The sequence below is a fragment of the Aplysia californica genome, unplaced genomic scaffold (genome assembly GCF_000002075.1).
Source record: "Aplysia californica isolate F4 #8 unplaced genomic scaffold, AplCal3.0 scaffold00079, whole genome shotgun sequence".
Taxonomy (NCBI): domain Eukaryota; kingdom Metazoa; phylum Mollusca; class Gastropoda; order Aplysiida; family Aplysiidae; genus Aplysia; species Aplysia californica.
The window spans coordinates 198,763-219,216 of record NW_004797349.1 but is presented as its reverse complement, the minus strand read 5'-3'; the positions used below and the strand labels follow the sequence as shown (position 1 = coordinate 219,216).

The window sequence follows — 20,454 nt, the reverse complement described above, 5'->3', positions numbered from 1 at the left end:
ACCCCCCCCCCCCCCCCCCCCACCAAAAAATCCTCAAAACTTTCTTCAAGAAACTAGAGGAAACACAACAAGAAACGAATTGGATAGACATAGAAAGATAATATAAGTAGAGATCAGCCTGTAGTTTTCCTACTGCGTACAAAGAAGACGAGAGGTGTTTGTGGGAGGGGAGGGTGGAAGGCCACGAACAACATTTTTTGCAGATGGACTTCATTCCGGCCTTACAGGATAATAGACCACTAATTTCTGTGGTTGGCCTTTTATTTGTTATAGGAAGCACTGTTTTCACTTTGTTCAAAAATTTCTAAAAACATAAGCAGTCCACAACGCTCATAACTGAATTTAGGTTAACATAGTTTATCTGTCACAACATCAAAAACATAAGAGGGAATATTTCTATTATTTCTTGAGACCTTTAGGTGGACAAACACGATTTTTCCACAAATCTGAACAGTAAACCCTTCTTGCACATTATTTTGCATTTGCTCCAGTTATTTGGGTGCCAAACCACAATGTGTCACCGGTACGTTTATAAATGGCTGATAACAGAATTCCACCTTAAGTTTATTTCCCAAAATAGCATAATTTTAAAATGGCCCAATACTGCCCAGTATACCAGGCAACAAAAGTTGTTTTTCCTCAGTCTCTAAAATTCTCCTTTTCAGGTAGGCCCTACTCACATTTCACTCCATAACTTGCTTGGATTCATGAGTGAATTGAGAAATCAAGAAACAATTTTCATATTGTCCGAAAGCTGACCAGAAAGCAAAACCATTTAGGAGAAACAGCTGCTTCAGTTCTCTTTAAAATTGTACCTACATTACGCATCTATTTTTTCGCATTTCCAAAAATTCATTTCTTGAGCACATGCAACCAATACAAAGGATTTAGACGTTGCAATTTTAAAAATTCAAAATTTTGTGCTTAGTACATGTGAACAGCTGGCTGACAATATGCTTCTGACACAACATTCTTAAAAAAAAAGAAGTGATTAATTCCTCTAGGATAGTGCTGGACAGCAGATTGCCAGAAAACACACTTATACAAACATTATACTGTATAGAGGAACAATATGCCCCACTAAAGAATACTTTGTAAATTTCATTTGTATATTAGTGAATAATACAGTATTGTTTTCATTGCAGTTCCACTGTACCACTAAAACAGTAAATCATTTCAAAATACAGGAATAATACCAGTTCTCCCAAACCAAAAAAACAAACAAAACCGCAAACACTAAACATTCTGAACATGAAGGTTCACATTTATAATTAGTCAATGATGTAAGATAACAATACACTGGGTCTCAAAAATATTGAAAGAGCATTCTTTGGAGTGTAACATAGCTGCAATATATAATCGCCAGTGTCATTCAAAAATCACCCAAATCAATATCTGGGGGTTTCCAGATAAAGCCGTTATTTCAATAAAAACATCAAGGGGCATCTTACAACAAAAAAAAGTTTTCTGTTATTTATTTCCTTCATAGTTCTTAGTTTTTATTTGAAAAACCAAAAGTGCCCAAGTCATGGTTCGAATTTGGGCAATTTCTTTTTTTAAAAAGTTTCTCAAAACTAAAAAAAAATGACTTCAGGCGTTTGTGGAATGACACTGACATATTGTACTATTTGGACAAAAAGTTCTCAGCATCAAAGTGTTTGTAACATTAACAAAAACAAAGGGGAAAAAAAATCGAGATTCCGGATCTCAAAAGAATCCTCAAGAAGACAATAAATGCAACAAGAATACTGATGCCTCACAAAAGCTCCAGTAATATGGCCTATTCTGTAAACAGTTTACAAAACTATTTTAACAAACCTTGATCTCCTGAGGGCAGTCATTGTACGCAGAAATGGGGTAAAGACATCATAAACTCAACAATCTCCATTGTGATCAAAGCACAGGCATTATGGAGTGAATCTCTAAAGCAGCAAAGATCCTTCCTTCCCACCTAAATCAAAAAACAACTTTTGCATCCCTGTGGGAGAAGGGAACTAGCCCACTATGAATGCATCCTCTCATTGGTTGGACAGACACAAGTAAGATCATCATTTTTACAGATAACACCCACTGATATAAAAGGGCATTATTGTCTTAATGTAATTTAGCAACATCATTTAACAGTATCTGACGCAGGAAAAATCTTTGTGGATATGTAATTGTAAAATACCATGTACTCCTCTACAGAATAAAATCTATTAAGCCTAATTCCCATCAGACATACAGCATCTGCTGAGACTGGAAGAAAGCTATTATGGGGAAAGAGTTAAGTTTTTTCTTTGCTGATAAAAAGGAATTTCTGATATCACCACTAATCAGACAAATCCAACTCAGTACAACAATTTTTAAAAAAATACAGGAATTCAAATAAGATGTATATATTCAAGAGTCAACATTTTCTCTAGTCTTCATTTCAAACAAATTAACCCTGAGACCGAAAAGAACCCATCACTTTGGAGGAAACGATCTTTTTGTTAGAAATGAGATGCATGAAAAAAAAAGCAATAACCATATACCTGAATCACATTGACAAAGAAACAACATGTGTAAAGCTGTACTTTATTTAAAAAAAAAAGAAAAAAAAAAAGAGGAAACCCTCTAGTAAAGCATGTTTGGGATTGTTCCAGATACGTCAAACTGTACTGGCCTTGATCAGGTCAACGCAGCAGCAAACCTGCGTGATCAGGAACATGTCCTTGTTGTAGACAACAGAGTTATCACTCAAACTTGATGCCCTGAGCCAGGGGCAGCTCCTTGCTGAAGTTGATGGTGCTGAAAACAATGAAGAAATAGTGAGAAATGTATTAAACAACTTGAAATCCACTCCCATTCTAATCATGCTGTATTTCATATTTTATTACAGAATTCTCTCAATATTAATGTATCCTACTAAAAGCAGATTCTCTTTGAGCTCAAACTTAGGAAGATCTACAAAGAAGTTCAACACTGATGAAAACAATCAGAACCAGAACTTTCCAGACCCTAACAGAAAATAATCATTAGACTTGGCTTTGCAAGAATTCTAATTAACCAATTTAGAACAAAATAACTTTCTTTTGTACCTCAATACCTTCTTCTGAGATTTTTATATTCTCTGACCAAAAACTGGAAAAAAAGAGGGAAACACATAGGACATTCTTTGCTCTTGCACCCTCTATCCCTCTACAAGACTGACCAACAGCAAAGCACTTTGACTTTTAAATAGTAACTCAGTAGATTCTTTTAAAGCAAGTAGCCTAGAACATGAAGGAAAACTTTTAATCTTTTATCAGCACAGACCTTTCTTTGTGGCAGAAGTAACTTTTTTTAAGACTTCTAATGATCTAAAATAAATTATTTCTTCTTTACCAAAGCACTCATTTTGACAAAACACATCAGTCTATCAAATGCTGTATACTGAAAAATTGAAAGAACCGTTTCACATGAGTCTTAAAAATACTCTGATAGTCTGATTTCATTCAAGCCCCAAAGTCCAATTTTGATGAATATACCGGTGTTGTGACAATATAAAAGAAAATAGTTACCATATCCCCCCTCCCCACATATAACGAAAGACCAACATGTCCAAGCCGCAGACCAACTCACCAGGTGGAGCGCCTCACGTACTGTTTCCATGAATCACTGCCAGACTCCCGGCCACCTCCAGTGTGTTTTTCTCCTCCTGTATTGGGGGAAAAAACAACACATGAAATCATTACAAACCAAATTATCTCACACAAAAACAAATTAAGTTCTTGAGTATCTAAAAAGATATGTCGAGTTCAAGCCCATACATTCAGTTCAAATTGTGAAAACGTATTTGAAACAATGAGAGCCCAAAATCTGACCATATTCTTTCATGACTTTTTACTGCCCAATGAAATTACAAAACCAGTTGTCAGTAACCTACATATGGAGTGCAACTTGTAGCAAACTATGGACAAATAATCAAAAACTTACCGAAGGCACCTCCAATCTCAGCTCCACTGGTTGGAATGTTCACATTGACAAGTCCACAATCAGATCCCTTTGGCCTGCCATGAGATAGAATGAACCAAACTTTAAAACTAAGACAAAACATTTCAAAATCTACATTCTAAATCAAATTTTGATCATGACTTTAACGCCTCTTCACTCACAAGCATTTCCCTGTAAATACATATCTGACTTTACATTTCAAATACTAGCATTTTGAATGATTTAAAAATCTTTCTTTATACACATGAGGCATTTACTATTCTAAAAAAGGGTCTATTACTGTATGGTCTCATGCTTATAGATGTACATTTATACCATTGAATTCTTGCATATACATTAGAAAAAAGTTAACCTTCACCAAAAATGTGCCAGCTGCTTCCGTCAATTATCAATCTTGGCAATAATCAAACATCAACAGAGTTCAAGTGCAACACCAGTCTAAGTCGTAGACGACAATGTTATAAAAACAATATCCATCAGTAACTTCCCTACTGATATTGAACAAAAGTAAAAAAGCAAAGTCATGAATGCCACATACCCAATCCACTTGTAAATAGTGCTCATGTCTTTTGTGAACAGACTGCTAGAGAGACCTTGCTTTACTTCGTTGTTCCACTTCATGGCTTCATCAACATTCTGTAAAATAAAAGTTCCATTTTTGCTGAACATCTTGAATAAACCAACTTCTCATTGAGACACTTAAATAAACTAGTATGATGAACCACAGCAGGAGGCATAAAATAACAAAGCACGACGCTTGTTTTGAATTAGTGATCTTGGAAAAAAATGAAAATGATCCTTTAATACACTAGTAGATTTCCGCCCCCCTTCCCCAACAAAAATCCCCAGAAAAACCCCCAAAACAAAACATTTAACACCCCTCCCCCTCCAATTCCAAACAACAACAGCAACAAACCGTAACAGCTCTAATCTCAACGTCCAACTCAATCTTACAAGTCTTCTTGCTAGGATCTTTTCACCCCCCAGTGCAGTTGATTTTACGAACATGGGTGTTTTATCTACATGGAAAGTCGAATCATCCCTTGCTTGACAGGCAGCCACATGCCGTTTTCGAAGGCACTCTTGATATTTATACTGACTAGAGAGGCTTCAGTTTGAGGATAGGAATTAATTTATGACATTTATTTTTTCCAATATTCTACTAAGTAATAAAGACAACTATACCTTGCTTTTCAAAACATAAACTATTGGCACAAAAGTTTCCTTCATCACAATAGGAGCATCGTGTGCTAGTCCAGTAATAATGGTAGGCTCCACATAGTTCCCAGGTCTTTCGATGACCTGAGGAATAAAATAAAGAAGATAAATTAGATGGACTATAGTAAGAATGAACTTTAATTAAAAACAAACGTGTAACACAGAATTAAGTGACTAATTATAGTCCATTCAAAATATCAACAATTTCCTTTGCAAAACTGCAGGAGTCTTGTTTAATCCGATTCTTGGCAGAAAAGATATTCGTAAGTAACTTCACATTGTGTCTAAGAAAGTTCCTAAAAATCCATTCCAAGAAAAGGACTGAATATGTGAAACACGGAAGAGGTGAAAAATCCACTAGTCTTATCTGTAGACTTTGATGAGGAATGGTAATATTCTTGAAAATTAAATGTGCATCTTTAAATTAGAAAAGTTTAGTCTTGGTGTCATCATCATCATCACTGCCTTTCTCACCCTGCACCAGGGTATAGGCTACGGACAAACACTTTCCACCTTTCTTTATCCTGGGCTAGCCTCTTAATGTTATTCCATGTCTTCCCACTTTTCTGTACATCGAATTCTGGAATTCTTCTCCAGGTTCCACTCCGTCTTCCTTTTGATCTTTACCCTGTGGACTCCACTTTCTTTGTTATGCAGATGCCCGACTTCCTGAGAGTATGTCCAATCCATCTCCACTGCCTTCTTCCTACCTCATCTCTGACTGGGATATGTCTTGTTTTCGTTAACACTTCCTCGTTGGTGACCCTGCTGTCCATCTGATCCTCAGTAACTTTCTTAGACTTGTTCAAGAAAACCTGGATCTTCTTTAAGCAAGTTTGTGATGCGTTCCATGTCTCACATCCATACAATAGGACTGACTTCACATTTGAATTGAAAATCCTAGGCTTTGTTCAAAGTGAGATATCTCTGGTCTTCCAAATTCTGTTCAAAGATATGAAAGCAGTCTGTGCTTTTCCAACGAGGGACTTTATTTCAGCACCTGTTCCTCCCTCTCAGTCAATTATACTCCCAAGATAGCAGAAGGATTCAACATCTTCTAGTGCATTTCTTTCTATTGTGACTTGCTCCTTTCGCCGCGCATCTGTCCTTAGAACCTTTGACTTTCAGGGGTGGATCCTCAATCCAGCAGACATTGATAGGCTGTTTAATACTGAAATCTTTGCTTGCATCTGTTACTGGGTATATGACAGAATCGCCAAGTCACCCGCAAAATCAAGATCGTACAACTGTGTCCATGGGGTCCACTGTATACCATTCCTGTGTCCTCTGGTGGTTTCCTTCATCAGCCAATCGACTGCCAATATGAAGAGGACTTGTCTATGTATGCAAGGAAATTATCATGTGGCTGGAAGTCACCCTATGTTTCCATGATTGTTGTCTGCAGAGTGAAAGTTAGGACTGACTGCCACAATCTCCTCTCACACCATTATGCTCCCTTTGAAATACATCAGATCTAACCCTGCCCCGAGATCTAGCTGATAGGTGAATGCAGAATCCTTTATAAGAACTGTGCCCTGCCAACATTAGGGAGTTTAGATCACTCTAGCTTCATATCTTTGTGTGGAAGCCTTGACCCATAAAAAATAAATCAATTGATAGAAACCAGTCTTACATTTCCTCCACACTCAACATGACCGCCTTGCTCCTTGGCAGCTTTCACAGCTTCCTCAAATTTCTTCACAGCCTCTTGATTGTGCAGCGGGCCATACAGGGTGCCCTCTGGAAAGGAAACATTGTGATAAAGATTAACTCTGATTTTAGATTTAGTAAGAATTTTACAGCACTTGCAATACAATTGGTCATATATGTTCAGAATATTAGAGGTGTTACTAGAGAGTAACATGCAAGGCAAAGGAGGAGGAGACATAAGGACAATAGATGTTTGATAGGAAAAAAGGAGCAAACCATACCAAAGCGCCCGGCATCCACCCACACAATTATTTGGCTGAAGTCAAATATGAGTAAACAGAGATTTGCCTCAGACATATATTAAAGTTAAAGTAGGTACCAAGTCTGAAATGATTTCTCTCAACTAAGTTCACAGCTCACAGTTATCTTTAAAAAATTAGCAAGAAGAGAAACAATAAAACGAATTGTCAAGTTCCAAATTCTCTCACCATCAAAGACAATGATACAGGTAACAGACGTGCACAATTTCTTGGCATTTCATACTGAAGCATGCGAGACGACAGATACTGATCCTTTGAAAACAACTCGACCATTTCATTCTTCCTTTTCTTCATCATTCTCTTCCTAGTGCTTCAGATAAATTGACTGTGGGTTCTTCAAATATATTTATACTGTACAAACTCTTATTTTTCCTTCTTGAGCGCAGTCTCTTGCCTTTCTGGCAGAAATAATATGCCTATCATAAAGGTAATTTTCTAGTTAGTATACAAAGACATGTAGGGATTCACACATATCTACAACATTCTCAGCATTAAAAAGGTATCTTAAGCAATATCAAACTACAAATATATATATTTTACACTTGAGCCTGCTCTAACAGCCATCTGTAGAAACAATCATTTGCAACTTCCCCCTTGTGTATTTTAAAAATATTATAATGACACTGTCCAAGAAATCCAACTATTTATGATGACCAGCTTTCTCCTCAATAATGGGCAGTCATCTTGGACACGTTCAACTGGACATTGTTTTGTACATGACAGACATGAGCAGGACAAACCTTCGATGGGATCTCCAACCCTGAGTTGACCGTAGGCTTTGACCAGTCTAGCAACAATTTCATCATGGACTTTCTCATGCAGGATCTAGGGGGAGAAATTACAAACGTCATTCACGGACATGGCCAAACCTCATGAACTATAACTGGAACCACAAAAAAAACAGAGCTTTACAGAAGGCAAACTTCATGGTGTCAGCTTTACTTGGGTGCTTAGCAGTTGACAAACAGACTTCAACATAAGTTAAGGACCACCTTGACAGACAGCCCTGATTTTTGTAAAATCTGAAAAAAAGAGACAGCAAAGAATGTTTCAAAATATTTTGCTCTGACAGTGTTCAACTATTAAACAGTTCTCGTTTATAGAAAAAAGGAAAAAACCAAATCAGGGAAAATACATCGAAACAAATTTCCCCAAGGGTATGAATAAAGTTAATCAATGTATTCATTATTATTTACCAATCTCCTGGTCGTAGTACAGCGCTGACCAGCTGTCCCTGCACAGGCAAACAGAGCTGACCGGACCACCATGTCCACATCTGCGTCCTCATTGACTGAAAATCAAAGAGATCACTCGCTAGAAAAGGAAAGGCCAACCTAAGTCTATTAATTTCAGGATAAATCCTTTCACAAAAAGCCTACTTCAGTAGTAAAGATGACCGTATTGTACATTCACTTATCTCATCACAAAAAGAAGTGACAAACTCTCTATTGAAAAAAATGATACTGAATCCAGTTAGCAATATATCATGATGAACTTATCCATGAATCAAATTGACATGACCATTAATTATAGTAAAACTGAACTCACAAACAAACATTACAAAAAAAAAGAAAAAAAAAAGAAGATAACATGATATTCCAAAAATTTATAAAAATTTTAAAAGAACTTAAATGTACAACGCAACATTGAGAATACTCATTTTAAAAAATATCTTTAATTTATCACAACTTACCAACAATGGCATTGTTTCCGCCTAACTCCAAAAGGAATTTTCCTGTAAAAATTAAAGAACAGCAAATATAAATTTTCAGCTGCTGGGGTCTTTCAAAGAAAGAGGACAACCAACGTAAAAAATACATCACTACAAGATGTAACTGGAGTTCAGGTCAATTTTGATTGAATATGGAAAAAAAACCATGTATGTACTTTTGCAAAACTGCAAAAAATTTCCATATGTAAATGACATTTTAACCTAATTTACTAAAAATTTTCTGATAATTCATTTGAATGGAAGCTGAAGTAGGACAAAATGACAATATTATATCAGCCCAGACTCATACTTTGCATTCAATAATCAGTCCATACAAAGTCACAAAACTTACCAAATCTTTCTTGAACTTTGAGTGACACCTTGTGTCCAACCTGAAACGCCATAAGAATACAACAAATTTATGTGGTGAAAAAAATTTACCTTGTCCAGTAAAACGTACACAAATTGACTTTTAAATACATTCTATTTACAAATCTTTTACACGTTTAACGTTGGGGCAATTTACAAAAATGTACGCCAAAGCAATAGAGGCTATAAATGGTACAGGAAACAATAACACTTGAAAAACAACAAACACATAGACTGGACAGAAAAAATCCCCCAAATCTCTCCCAATGGAAGGACTATTTATTGAAGAAATTAAGACAACAAATATCAAACTAGTAGGTACCAGTACTAAAATAAGCCTTCAATCACAGAATAAGTTCCCCAATAAAGAAAATGGCCTGTACAAAACATGCTCTCAAAAGAAAGTATTTGATAAATGAACCACATATTGCATACCTCTGTGCTTCCTGTGAAGGACAGAAGATTAACACGTTCATCTGTTGACATCAGATTTCTGAAGAAAAAGAACAAACAAATACAACCTTTAGGAAACTGTTACGGGAGGTGTTGTTTTATTAGAGTTATCCTGTTAGGCCTCAAGGGCAGTAGACTCGATACTTTGTAAGTAATTTTTAACATATCAACATCTTTATCTTACAAACATAGTGTCCTTTGTTTTAGGGAAGCCATATCATATGTGAGGTATCGTGGTGAAATCAGGAGCTCGTCAAAATAGCAAAATTGGAGAAACAGGCATTTCCCCACCAGTTTTATAATTTTAATCAAATTTTTGTTCTTTTTTGTTCACCCTTTTATGTCCATAGAAAACACATTTCCATGTGAATTATATTGAAAAATGTCGATTAACCTCTTCGCTGCCGTGTCCGTAGAATTTAAGGGCCTGAACTGTGTAGCGCTGTAACTATGGCCCGTAGAATTTATGGGACTCTGACAGAGGCTGTTTTAATACCAATTAAAAAGGAAGTTACTACTAAAATCTTGTAATTATTATTGAGGGTACCTTACCTTGGTTTATGAGATCCCCCCCCACCCCCCAGGGATCTATTTATGATATAGGTGCAGCATTGAAGGGGTTAAAAGCTCAAAATATATAAGTTTTCAGTTTTCCAGGACTCTTTAGCTACTGAAGTTACCAAAATTAGGCAGCCATTTTCTCGCTTTTTCTACGGCTGGAACCAAGTGAACTAATCTCTTTCAATCACAAATATCTTCACTTCTGCTCAAGATAGAAGGGTATTCGATTTCATCAAAAGCCAATAACTCCACATGCACAAAAATTGATGAGCGCCTGATTCCACCGCATCGTGACACATGTTCCTGGATAATTTATAACAACCAGTTTTTAAAATCTGGGTATGGATTAATTCAGGATTTTGCTTGCACAGCTGGTTTCCCCCCAGTATGGTTTAATCCCCCTAGCAACACAGTATAGTTATTTAATATGCAAGTCCTCCTTATTTCATATTTATATCCCATAGTTGCTGGTAGAATAAACTGAGCCAAAAGATGCGCGTCTAAAGGCACTGACAACAATGTAAAGTTAACAATTACACTTCCAACCATTTTGACATATTATCTCTTACCCTATATCAGCACCGCCACTCACAAGAGAGCAAACAGCCCCAGGAATATTGTTTGCTTCCAGCACAGAACTGATCACCCTGGAGGAGAAGAGGCCAACAGAAAAATATTAGAAGATTTCTCTGGTAAGTTCACAGCAGGACAATTAACACTTAGCAGGTTTTTTTAAAATAACGGTTTTACTGCGCTCGCAACTGCATAAGGTCATACGAGCGCCAGAAGAATTAGAAGTGTTACAAAAGAGTCTCTTAGTAAGAGTTTTACAGCACTTGCAACACAATAAGGTCATATAAGGGCCGGATATTAGAGGTGTTACAAGAGAGTAACAAACACAAAAAAGAAGGAGGGGAGATAAGGACGATAGATGTCTGATAGGAAAGAAGAAGCAAACCACACCAGAGCACCTGCGAACCACTCACTTACAAGAGAGTAGCAAACATAAAAAAGAAGAAGGGGAGATAAGGACGATAGATGTTTGATAGGAAAGAAGGAGCAAACCACACCAGAGCACCTGCCAACCACCCACTAACACTTAGCAATAACACACACAAACATACAAGAAAGCAAAATGAAAAGTACAACAACACACTTCTAAACAAGTTAACCAAGACACAAGAAGGGAAAATGAATACATCTGACCAAGATACCCACCATAGGGCTTCAGAGAATCAAAATTCTCGAAGGCAATACTTCTCCAATACAACATTATAAAACTTTCAACTTACCTGGTCATGGCCACACTGACAAGAGGAGTTGATGGAGCACCCTTCCTGTGAGGAATACACGGATGACAAAATATTAAAAAATTAATATTGAGTGAAAAAAACAAACGAACCCAAGAACCCAAGTATTTTTCACACAAAAAATTTTGTTCACAGAGAATTTCTCGCACACCTTCTGCCATAAAGAGGCCATAAATCTTTAGAATATCCATTCAACCTTCTTTCTTTTGGTAAGTGTAGTAAGAAGGAGTTCAGAAGAAGGGGGGGAGAGGGGGGGTTAGAAAGTGGAGACGAAAGCAGGCGATAGAACGTCGTTAGAGAGCTGGAAAGGAGGTGGAAGGAGAAAAGTGTAGAGAAGAAAATTTTCCATTGCTGTCAGGTTTTGAAATTGGGACCTATAGGTGAGGCAAACACCATAACCCCTAGAACATGAGAGCCCCTTTTTAACCTTCTTTTTCAACAGTACTGATTGAACATACATTTGTTCATAATGATCCAGTTCCATATAGCTGATACCAATTCAGTAGCCATCACGAAACTGGATCCCCCAGCAAACTGTTTTCAACAGGAACAATTTACAAGAGCTACTGTTGAGAGATTTCAGCTGAGACTCACCAGACCATAGCGTTTCCACAGACCATGGCAAGGGCCGAGTTCCACCCGTACACAGCACAGGGGAAGTTGAAGGCTGTAATGACACCAACAATACCCAGGGGATTCCATTGCTCCAGCAGCATGTGGCCGGGGCCTGGAAGCACAAAACAAGACTGTGATACGAAGATATATTATTATTGTACCACAACAAAGACAAGCTTTTCACATCTTTTAGAGTTTGATCCAGTGAATACTATGATTTTTACTAAGTAAATCATTCTAATATGCTGTAGTTATTAAAGGAAGTCAAAATTTGTAACAAATTGATCGATGTCACCCCAAAGAATGTAAGTCTGGTTGAAGTTCTCCCTTGAGATATTATCATGATATGAGACTGGCCACTCGACGGCAAAGCTAACTTTCAGTTGTAAAGCACTGCTACTGAATGTTTTTCCAACTCAGGATAGATAATCAACAGTGATCCTTGAAATTTTGCTAACAAAGTGGTAATTATTTCTATATCCATTGGATGCGACAGTTAAACTACTGTGAATCTCTAAAAAGAAGAGATGACAAGAAACACTTACGTTCAGAAGGATAGATGTGTCCGGCAAACATACGAGACAGACCCACAGCATAGTCACAGATGTCAATGTACTCCTGTACTTCCCCTTCACCCTCAGCCACAATTTTGCCCATTTCAAGAGCAATCTAAACAAGGGGAAAAGCAGAAAAACACATACAATAAGTAATATGCTGACCTAATTTATAGCCAGTTTTCACACAATGACATCAGTCATCAGTTGAAAAGATTCTTTAATTAAAAAAAAAATGCAACTTCACAGAAGAGAAGAATTTGTACAAATACAACTGTAATCTTGTTTTTTTCTATATACGTTTAGCACCCTTACAGAAACAGACCACAAAACAACAGTAGAAAAAGGATTTTAAAAAACATCAGCTAAACCTTACTCTTTCAAGTACATTTCTAATAACCCCTGTACAATACTCGGAGCGACATGAACAAACCCCAACGACTCCAAACAAGCTGTGAAAAATATTCTAAAAACTCTATCCTGCAGATTCTATAAATAGGTATGTCGACTGCAGATAGGAATGTCACAATGAAACCTACAGTTACTTGACTTCTTAAAACAAATTCAATGACTTACTAGCTTTCCTAACAAGTGCTTCTTTTCTCTGAAAGCATCGCCAATTTGTCTCACAATTTCACCTCTTTGGGGTCCGGGAATCTGAAAAACCAGAAAAATAGATGCTGTCATACTGTGTTCACTACATTACTTAAGCATACTAAATGCATTGCATCAAGGAAGCCTAGCTAATCATTTACAGACATTTCTTCTATTATATTTTAACTGGAAAAAGATATAATATTTTCAAATTTTATCTCTATACAATCATTAACTGTCCCTAAACTATGCTTGGACAGACAAGGAAACTTTTATCTAAACTGGGAGTAAAACTCTTGTTGGAAAAACCCCCCAATTTGAAATTGAGGGTACAACAAAAAAACAAACAATGTTATGACTTGGCTTCTCATTAAAAGACTTGGTGACAGAAAAACTTACGTCTGCCCACTGTTCCCAGGCTGCTCTGGTCAACTGAATTGAATTCTCATAATCAGAAGGACTTCCCTGAGAATATAAAGAATATATATAAGGCCATGGGTGATAATAATAATCATAATGCAGTAGTCTCAGTCTAAGATACCGGTGCTTGGGAGTAAGGAAAACGAGGGATCTTAGCCGAATCATAAAAGAATCCATAAAGACTCATGTTTAGACCGTAATTGGTAAAATGGTCTCCTCTAAATTTGAAATGAACTGACATGACCCCTGTGTATTCAGGGGTCTTTTCAGAGGTAAATTTTTGTGGACATGGGCTAGTAAATTATACCAAATGGCGGGAAAAGGGCAGCTCACCTTTTTGACCAATCACAATGATCTCTTCTGAATCTAGTGAGGCATGCTATTTTCACGTATCCAATTGTGAGTTTAAATATCAAGGTTAATCTATTGCTCCTCCCCTTCACCTGCTCTAATTATATAAGTTTTCCACCTCTGACCGAGGCCCCTGCTCATGTTGTGACCACATCAATTAAAATTCAAAGAACATTAGGCAAGCTCATTGCCAACAGATCACCACACTAAGCAAAGACAATCAGACCGTCCATGGGTATAGGGGCCAGTCTATCTAGCAAATTTGGGCCCAGAGCTGGAAGACAAGTGCGATACAGTCAATATGATCCCATCTGATGTGGCCTTGAAGGTTTTATCCACCCAGGGATATTTGTAAGGTCAGGCTGTAGGCTCAAATGAGTGCGATATTTGGGGAAAACAAACATAGATGAGTTCACACCTATGCGTGACCCTGTCTAGGACAAACATTACACCCACTCAGCCAAAATTACAACAGAGTTGAGATTGCATTCATGCGAGTGGATGATCTGTGAAGTGACAGGCAACACAGTGATAACACATTTTTGCTGCTAGGTTAATTGTAAAAAAAAAAATGATTTAAAAAAGTTTGCAAGAAGGGCAACACGTGGACACAACAGTGCAAAAGACATTTTTAATGTACACTTATCTATTAGCATTGGTAGAAGCCTGCATCAGCAAGATACCTATTTGAGAATCTTTTAACCTGTCACAAAAGAATAAAGACATGATACATGAAGTGAAAAATATCAACACCTGGAAAGGACCAAAGTATGTCAAATCCATCCCCCCCCCACCCGATACAGGTACACAATACGGACCATGGTGTTTTGAAGTAAAAAAGTGTAAATGATCATTCTCAAGGACAAACTTTTAGCACAAAACAGTCAGGAATTGCAACACTAAAAGGAACTCCATCACCATATTTTTGTAAACTTGTAAAAATTGTAACGGCTAGAGTCATACCTCTTTGAAGAAAGGCATATTAAATACATATCAGTATGTTTTCCTCACCGTGATAACTTGGGCAATCGGCTGATTGTTTGCTGGGCAGTATGTTGTAATTTCCTGGACAGAGAAAGAACAAAAAAACCCAAAAACAAGTGAGGTATTAATATTTCTCATACAGTTATGATGAAACTACTTTTTACATCCCCAGTCACTGACAAATCAACATGCAAAGTGAAGGAGAGTTAATGATTAATTTGCTTTTTTTTTCATGTCTGAATTTGAAGATGGAGTCTAATTCATTATGAAAAATGCATATTATATATATGTTCAATGGTTGAACAGTGCCTTAATCTTTGATCGAACTACGCACTGTTTACAATAAAAATATAAAATAGCAAGCTGGAAATAATAAAACAGACAGGTTGAGATACAGGGAAAAGGATAAGAGAATACTTTGTTGATTACACAATATCAGGGGTTGTGTAAGAAAATACTAAAGTAAATTTAAGGTGAAAGCTGAAGTTGAGTCCAAGTTACGTTTGCAATTTTCATTTCCATTTTCCTCCTACTTTCAACACCTGTTCAAAGTAATGCAACAATGTAAGTTAAGATACTCATTTATCATATTATCTGTATCACAAACACACTGAGAAAGCTATATTATATATATATAAGTATCGTTTGAAGTTAAAATCAAAATAAGAGTAGTTGTGACAAAACAAAATGACGAATGGCCAAGATCCATGAATAAATGGTGGCTCCAAAAGGCTAATAGAATCTAAAGGATAATGGATACTTTTTGAGAAAATGGGTTTGCAAAAACTGTGCCAAGACTAGAAATTTCTCAAAGGAAATGGTGAAAAGCTTTCACTTTGTGAAAGTAAATAAAGGGATGTCAATTTATAATGCATGATAGATGTGGTGTCGGTGGCCTAGTGGTTAGGCTCTCGGACTCGCAACCGTAAGGTCGTGGGTTCGAATCCCGTCAGGGGCTCGATGTTGTGTCCTTGGGAAAGGCACTTTACACGAATTTTCCTCACTTCACCCAGGTGGGAATGGATACCCGGCTAAAGACAGCGAAAGATCTTGTCAGTTTGTTAATGTTTGAGCGCGTAATCAGCTGCTTGCACTGTATGCTTCCCGGGAAGTTGAGAATGTTTCGGAGTGTTTTATGGTCTGCTGGGGTAACAATACAGAGTAAAGCGCATAAGCCTGCTGTTGAGCGGGGATATGAGCTATACAAATGCTATCTATTATTATTATTATCTTAATGGTACTTGTGTTTAATTGGAATAATAATAATAATAATAATATCGACAATTCAGGCATATTATGTTAAATGTTAGGCCTAGATATCTATATATATATACACACAACAAGGAAAGACTTCCGTAACGAGCGTCCACCCCATCAAACACAATAAAGAAGAGGCCTAGACCTAACCCTACCCCTACCCTCACCCCTACCTCTACCCCAAGCCCTCAATTCTGCTCTGTTTCATAGTGGTCGCTCGTTACGGAAGTCCGCCCCACAACAATATGGATTTTGCAGCAACTGAATTTTTATTTCTAAGGTTTGCAAATCCAACATCAGGTACAGCCTCTTGCACTCAGCAGTGTAGAGAAACCCTTACAAAAGGTGGCTAGTTACTTTTGTAGCCCAGTATAGCATAGTATATTATGTTGATATAATAAGGCCTATAAGGCACAATAAGGGCTGGGACTAGAGGCACTAAAGGGCCGCGTACTGCTTTGCTGTGAGACTACATGATAGTATTATAACGTTTCTTGGCAGATGACAAGCATGTCTTGAAATCCAGCTCTTGAAGAAAGGTAGAAACTTGAGCTAAATAAGGCATGGGTAAACTAATATGGGGTGCCCATTGGGGGACAGGATCAGGTTGGGGCGGTTTGCTAGCCAGATTGAGGGCGCCAAGTGGCTATCGCGGCTCAAGCCGATTACGCCCAACTCGTCACCTAAAAAACAAAACACGTCTGTTTTCAGGTGACGAGAGGGGCGATCGTCCTGAACCAACCCTATCCGTAGTGGGCACCCTTTATAAGCCTGACCTGTGAGCAGATTTAGTTAAAGTTCAGCCTAAGTTGACCCAGAAATAACAATAACATGTAAATTAATCCTGTGGTAAGCTGATAAGAACAACTAAAATGTTTTTGGGCCAGCTGGAGGTGAAACAACTAGATCTAGATCTTACATTTCATCTCAGACTGGCCTGAGTGACATCAGTAGTGCAATAGTCTGAATAGTGTCAGGTTTTGTCTCACTTTTGAAAGCTTAGAATTTCAACCCATTTCACTTTCACTCAACTTTCTCAATATATTGACAACATCCTTTGATGGTCTGCTAGATATTCGGAACAGCTTAACCTGACCGTGCCTTGGACATGCTTGCTCATGCCTGAGTTATAATTCAATTCAATCATAATTTAATTCTAGAATCTAGCAACATGAAACAAATTTGCTTTGGCTCTGAGGCATTTTCAGAGTCGGCATTTCGGTACACGTAGCAGCGCAACACGAGTCTCTAGTAGTAAATCTAAGTAAAAACAACATATACCTCGCCTGAACCACACCACTTTCCATTGTACACGCCTTGATTTTTACTGCTAAGACCAAGCTCTTGCAGCCATGAATACTTCGGGTCATCAACAAGAAAGTTTGCCATTGCTGAGTAGTATCTCGTGTTGTGCAGAGAAGAAGGATATCGTCGGGCGTGATTGGCAAACACTCGGAATACTTGAGTTATCGTAGCCATTCTGAGACAGTCCCAGATTTTTTTCTCCGAGCTGGTTTACAAGGTACTTTTGAACACGTTAATGCAAGCAGAATGTTTTTCAGGAATTTAACACCTGGTTATCAATAATTTCTTCTCCTGTATCAATATGGAGTTAGAATATAGAAAATCCACACAAATGCATAGTTGAATAAGTTGATTTGAAGAACCTGAAAGCTAAGGCTTCTTTCTTCAAGCCCACATTATTGTCCACTTGGACTTTCGCTCTCAACCAATCATTGTGCGAGAAGCGCGCACACCCCCAATCACCTTGACACACCCGCCAAAGCACAAAGTTGGCCTGCTCCCACAGAATTCTACACTGAATGCCTACTCGTAATACACGTGTAGAAGTGAACAACCTCTGCAGTGGTTTTCAAAGTGGGTGGCGACAGTTTGGGGGTCGCTGTGGCGAAATTGGGCGATTGGGGGGCGCTAGTGGGCGTTAAGGGGGCGGTGGGAAATTTCTATGAACTGCCAAAACTATTTTTTTTTAGTGATGAAGAGAACTGAGAAAGAAACTACACATAAAACAAAAACAAAAACTGATAATAGTTAAAGAAATTATTTAATTTAGGCATAGTTAACAATACTACTTACTTCTAGGAACTTTCTATCCCAGCAAGCAAAACCCATAATGATGAGCTATTTTCAAAGTGGCCCAAGAACATTTCGAGGAGAAACAGATCCGTCTGACCCCCTATAGTTGCCTGTGCAACAGATGGGGCTCCGTCAAAGACAGGTCGGTACCGTGGATTTATGAGCTTCTTGAAGAAATCGGTCCCTGGAGTACTTACTGTTCAGTGTATCAGTCACCATTCACAGACAGCATTAGGTGACTAAAAACCTGAGTGATAGTCTGCATGGCACACGTACTGGCCATTGCCATCAAGTGTGTGGACAAGATCAAAGCCCACGCTTTGGATTCGCGATTATTCCAACAACTATGCTCTGAAAATGACGAGGATTTTCTATACTTACTTTTGCACTCTGAGGTCCGGTGGCTCTCAAAAGAAAACTGTTTAACACGATTGTTCTGCCTGTTTGACTCTGTGCTGGAGTTTTTTCTCTGTAATAAACTGAAAGAACACAAGAACAACATTGCGTTCCTCACAGATCTTTTCACAAAGCTCAACCAGGTCAACTTGCAGCTCCAGGGGGATAACATCAACCTGATAAAGGCAAAATCCATTCTATCCTCATTCTCGTCGAAAATGGGAATGTTCCGCCGAAACATTTGCAGAAGATAAATTGCTCAGTTTCCTAGCTTGGCGGAGACACTGATGGAAGGGCGGGTGTCTGATGAGGAGCTAGAAAAATATTCGAACCCGCCTCATAGATTTGTGTGCTGATAACGAAGACAAGATATACTGATATTTTTTAACTGGAAGTTCCAGACTGGGTACTGGACCCACTCAACACTGAAACAGAAGGTGACTTGCCAGTAGCTACTGAAGAGGAGCTTCTGACAATGAAAAGGGACTTTGAAATCAAACCATTGTTCAAGAAGTCGTACTAGTCATTCTGGTTGAAAACTATTGTGCAAGACAAAATTAATATCCCTCCCTGTGGGAAAAGATCAAGCTGTTAATTGCTTTCCCACCTCCTATCTAGTAGAAAGGGGATTCCGTGCAGTGATCACAAGGTTGTTGAAAAAGCAGAGGAACAAACTAAGGATTACAGAGCATGGCGATTTGCGTCTGCTACGACCAATCTGAAACCTGATGTTGATAAGTTGGTTTCGTCTCACCAGATCCATCCTTCTCATTAGGGCAGTGTCAATGACTTATTTGTATGCTTACTCCGTAGTTTACTCACCCGATACCTCAATGTGTATTTTGTCTTTCTTTCATAAAAAAACAACAAACAACTCATTTGTTTAATAGTGTTTGTTATGTGCATGTACTGCCGCTGATGATGAAACTAATTTTAATAATGATAATGATGATGACTACGATGATGGTGATGATTACAGAATAAGACGCAGCACGTTGATAATGGGAGAAAACGTTTCATAAAGATAATGCCAATCTGTTTCAAACCAATGCTCACTGATTTATTTGTGTTTTGCTTCTGTATATGTGATAATACATGTATTACTTAATTGATGTTAATGACAATGGTCGTTTAATACAGACAATAACTGTATGCATAAAATGACAGCATTTTGTTTTCCATGCCCTTGCATAATATTGATGAAAAATTCGTTTTATCTCTCGTACACGCATACTCTAAGATTCTATAAAGATAATGATTTGTGACCCAACTAATGTTTCTATTCAGAACAAAATCTTTAGAATTTAGGCACGTTATTTTGTACCCTGCTGTTTGAGCTCTCTATATTTGTGATTGTTAATATGCATGTCGTTATGTCAGATTGATGGTTGGGGCTGAGTAGGGGGCGCTGGGACTCCGATGGGTGAAAAAGGGGGCGGTGGGCGAAGAAAGTTTGAAAACCACTGCTCTAACGGCTTGTACAAACAAGATGATGAAGAGGGAAAGTATTTAGTTGAAAGACATTTTTGTCAAATATGGCTTTTTATATAAAGGCGCCACTTTCTTCCATTTGAGGGGATGTTCAGTCTTTAAAAAAAGTGTAGGACAAGGACTAATAATATTATGCAGTCCAAAAA

At 37.8% G+C, this 20,454-nt stretch overlaps 1 protein-coding gene across 1 annotated transcript; it reads right to left on the bottom strand.

Annotated features, from left to right (window-relative positions):
* Nucleotides 1-845: 845 nt before the first annotated feature.
* Nucleotides 846-18,026, bottom strand: LOC101845156 (alpha-aminoadipic semialdehyde dehydrogenase). Its single transcript, XM_005094260.3, has 19 exons — nt 17,606-18,026; nt 15,095-15,148; nt 13,712-13,777; nt 13,295-13,375; nt 12,710-12,833; nt 12,144-12,276; nt 11,532-11,576; nt 10,809-10,886; nt 9,661-9,718; nt 9,209-9,248; nt 8,839-8,880; nt 8,342-8,436; nt 7,886-7,970; nt 6,809-6,915; nt 5,143-5,259; nt 4,496-4,593; nt 3,940-4,013; nt 3,586-3,661; nt 846-2,772 (listed from the first exon to the last, which is right to left on the bottom strand). Exons 1-19 carry the CDS (start codon nt 17,801-17,803, stop codon nt 2,718-2,720), a joined length of 1,626 nt encoding a protein of 541 aa, XP_005094317.1. The 5' UTR covers nt 17,804-18,026; the 3' UTR covers nt 846-2,717.
* Between the last annotated feature and the right edge of the window lie 2,428 nt (nt 18,027-20,454).

Bases quoted from the DNA above. Each gene is read 5' to 3' on its own strand.
- LOC101845156 (XM_005094260.3), bottom strand. From the start codon at position 17,803: ATGGCTACGATAACTCAAGTATTCCGAGTGTTTGCCAATCACGCCCGA. The intron at 13,376-13,711 runs GTAAGTTTTTCT...CTGGTTTTTCAG, and splicing joins CCTGGGAACAGTGGGCAGAC to ATTCCCGGACCCCAAAGAGG. The intron at 8,881-9,208 runs GTAAGTTTTGTG...TAATTTTTACAG, and splicing joins CAAAGTTCAAGAAAGATTTG to GAAAATTCCTTTTGGAGTTA.